At 40.0% G+C, this 3,093-nt stretch overlaps 1 protein-coding gene across 1 annotated transcript; it reads right to left on the bottom strand.

The window, feature by feature from the left end:
• Nucleotides 1-2,112: 2,112 nt before the first annotated feature.
• On the bottom strand, nt 2,113-2,378 carry LOC102965930 (60S ribosomal protein L37a-like). Its single transcript, XM_042975116.1, is given in 2 exon segments — nt 2,113-2,222; nt 2,225-2,378. Coding segments are annotated over 2 exon segments (264 nt in total).
• Between the last annotated feature and the right edge of the window lie 715 nt (nt 2,379-3,093).

Raw genomic sequence — 3,093 nt, 5'->3', positions numbered from 1 at the left:
TTAACATACTGTTGGAAGTGCTAGCATCAGCAATCAGACAACAAAAGGAAATCCAAGGCATCAAAATTGCCAAAGATGAAGTCAAGCTTTCACTTTTTGCAGATGATATGATTTATACATGAAAAACCCGATAGACTCCACCAAATGTTTACTAGAACTGATACATGAATTCAGCAAAGAACAGAAAGTCAATGTACAGAAATCGGTTGCATTCTTACCCACCAATAATGAAGTAACAGAAAGACAAATAAAGAAACTGATCCCATTCACAATTGCACCAAGAAGCATAAAATACCTAGGAATAAACCTAATCAAAGATGTAAAAGATCTGTATGCTAAAAACTATAGAAAGCTTATGAAGGAAATTGAAGAAGACATAAAGAAATGGAAAAACATTCCGTGCTCATGGATTGGAAGAATAAATATTGTTCAAATGTCAATATTACCCATAGCTATCTACACATTCAATGCAATCCCAATCAAAATTGCACCAGCATTCTTCTCAAAGCTAGAAGAAGCAATCCTAAATTTTGTATGGAACCACAAAAGATCCCAAATAGCCAAAGTAATTTTGAAGAGAAAGACCACAGCAGGAGGCATCACAATCCCAGAGGTTAGCCTCTACTACAAACCTGTAATCATCAAGACAGCATGGTATTGGCACAAACAGACACATAGACCAATGGAATAGAATAGAAACCCCAGAACTAGACCCACAAATGTATGGCCAACTAATCTTTGACAAAGCAGGAAAGAATATCCAATGGAAAAAAGATAGTCGCTTTCACAAATGGTGCTGGGAGAACTGGACAGCAACATGCAGAAGATTGAAACTAGACCACTTTCTGACACCATTCACAAAAATAAACTCAAAATGGATAAAGGACCTGAATGTGAGACAGGAAACCATCAAAACCCTAGAGGAGAAAGCAGGAAAAGACCTCTCTGGCCTCAGCCGTAGCAATTTCTTACTTGAAACATCCCCAAAGGCAAGGGAATTCAAAGCAAATGAAGTATTAGGACCTCATAAAGATAAAAAGCTTCTGCACTGCAAAGGAAACAATCAACAAAACTAAAAGGCAATCAACGGAATTGGAAAAGATATTTGCAAATGACATATTGGACAAAGAGCTAGTATCCAAAATCTGTAAAGAGTTCACCGATCTCCCCACCCGAAAAACAAATAATCCAGTGAAGACATGGGCAGAAGACGTGAATAGACACTTCTCTACAGAAGACATCCAGATGGCCAGCAGGCACATGAAAAGGTGCTCAACATCCCTCCTCATCAGGGAAATACAAATCAAAACCACACTCAGATACCACCTCACTCCGGTCAGAATGGCTAAAATGAACAAATCAGGAGACTATAGATGCTGGAGAGGATGTGGAGCAACAGGAACCCTCTTGTACTATTGGTGGGAATGCAAACTGGTGCAGCCGCTCTGGAAAACAGTGTGGTGGTTCCTCAAAAAATTAAAAATATACCTACCCTATGACCCAGCAGTAGCACTGCTAGGAGCTTACCCAAGGGATACAGGAGTGCTGATGCATAGGGGCACTTGTACCCCAATGTTTATAGCAGCACTTTCAACAATAGCCAAATTATGGAAAGAGCCTAAATGTCCATCAAGTGACGAATGGATAAAGAAATTATGGTTTATATACACAATGGAATACTACGTGGCAATGAGAAAGAATGAAATATGGCCTTTAGAAGCAACGTGGATGGAACTGAAGAGTGTTATGCTAAGTGAAATAAGTCATACAAATACAGTTACCATATGTTTTCACTCTTATGTGGATCCTGAGAAACTTAACAGAAGTCCATGGGGGAGGGGAAGAAAAAAAAAGGGGGGTTAGAGAGGGAGAGAGCCAAAGCATAAGAGACTCTTAAAAACTGAGAACAAACTGAGGGTTGATGGGGGGTGGGAGGGAGGGGAGGGTGGTTGATGGGTATTGAGGAGGGCTGCTTTTGGGATGAGCACTTGGTGTTCTATGGAAACCAATTTGACAATAAATTTCATATAAAAAATGAAAAAAATAAACATTAAAAAATAAACTATTTAACCCATTCATTATAGGCTGGCAAAGTTTCAAATGGTGAAGCTTCTACTGGTCTTTCAACTTCTTCATTCTTCCAATGACCATGACAGCAGAAGTGGTGTTGTAGGTCCAGGTACCACCAGCTATGGTTTTCATGCAGGAACTACAATGGTAGTCCCCACAGCTCATCGTTTCATCTTGGTTTTGCCCCAGAAGATGCAAGTGTAGTTGGCATGCTGGCTTATTTCAATCTTCACCATTTTTCTGAGGAAGGCATCATAACAGGTCCCGTATTTACTGATGATTCTGACCTTCTTGGTGCACTTAACCATGTCGATGCAAACTAGGTCTGAGTCCAGAGAACTAAACTAAAATTATTTTTAAAAAATCTTACCAGGGCGCCTGGGTGGTTCAATCACTTAAGCGTCCAACTCTTGGTTTGGGCCCAGGTCATGAGCTCATGGTTTATGATTTTGAGCCCCACATTGGGCTCTGTGCTGACTGTGTGGAACCTGCTTAGGATTCTCTGTCTCCCTCTCTTTTTTGTCCCTCCCCTGTTCTTGCTCTCTCTCTCTCTCTCTCTCAAAATAAAGAAATAAACATTAAAAAAAGTCTTACCCACATTAAAATTTTCTGGGTTCTTTGAAATTTTTAGAAGATTGACTACATCTTTTCCATTATTTTTTTTTATATTTTCATCCTTCATGTCCCCACCCTAAAGTTATCTCCTACATGAAGTCTTCTTGCAATCTCCCAAAAGCATTGTAGTTTAAAATGAAACAACCCCATTCATCGTTCACAGGTATGTGTGTCTAGGTCCTCAGAGAAGAGCCGGTGGAAGAAAAATATAGAATTCCCTGATTCTAGTGCTTCTTTTGGGGCAGACAATGTGGTGGCACTCTACTTGTGCTACTGTATTGCCTACAATTATGTAAAGACAGACTGACAAAGCCCAAGCCTCTGGACTCTCTTTTGAGCTATCCTACTTTAGTCAAGGGTTTGAATCCTGGCACTGCCACTAACTTGCTGTGTGACTATGAGAAATTC

This window comes from Panthera tigris, chromosome X (assembly GCF_018350195.1).
Source record: "Panthera tigris isolate Pti1 chromosome X, P.tigris_Pti1_mat1.1, whole genome shotgun sequence".
NCBI classification, from domain to species: Eukaryota; Metazoa; Chordata; class Mammalia; order Carnivora; family Felidae; genus Panthera; species Panthera tigris.
Note: the sequence above shows the minus strand (reverse complement) of the source record. Positions and strands in the feature narration are given on the sequence as shown.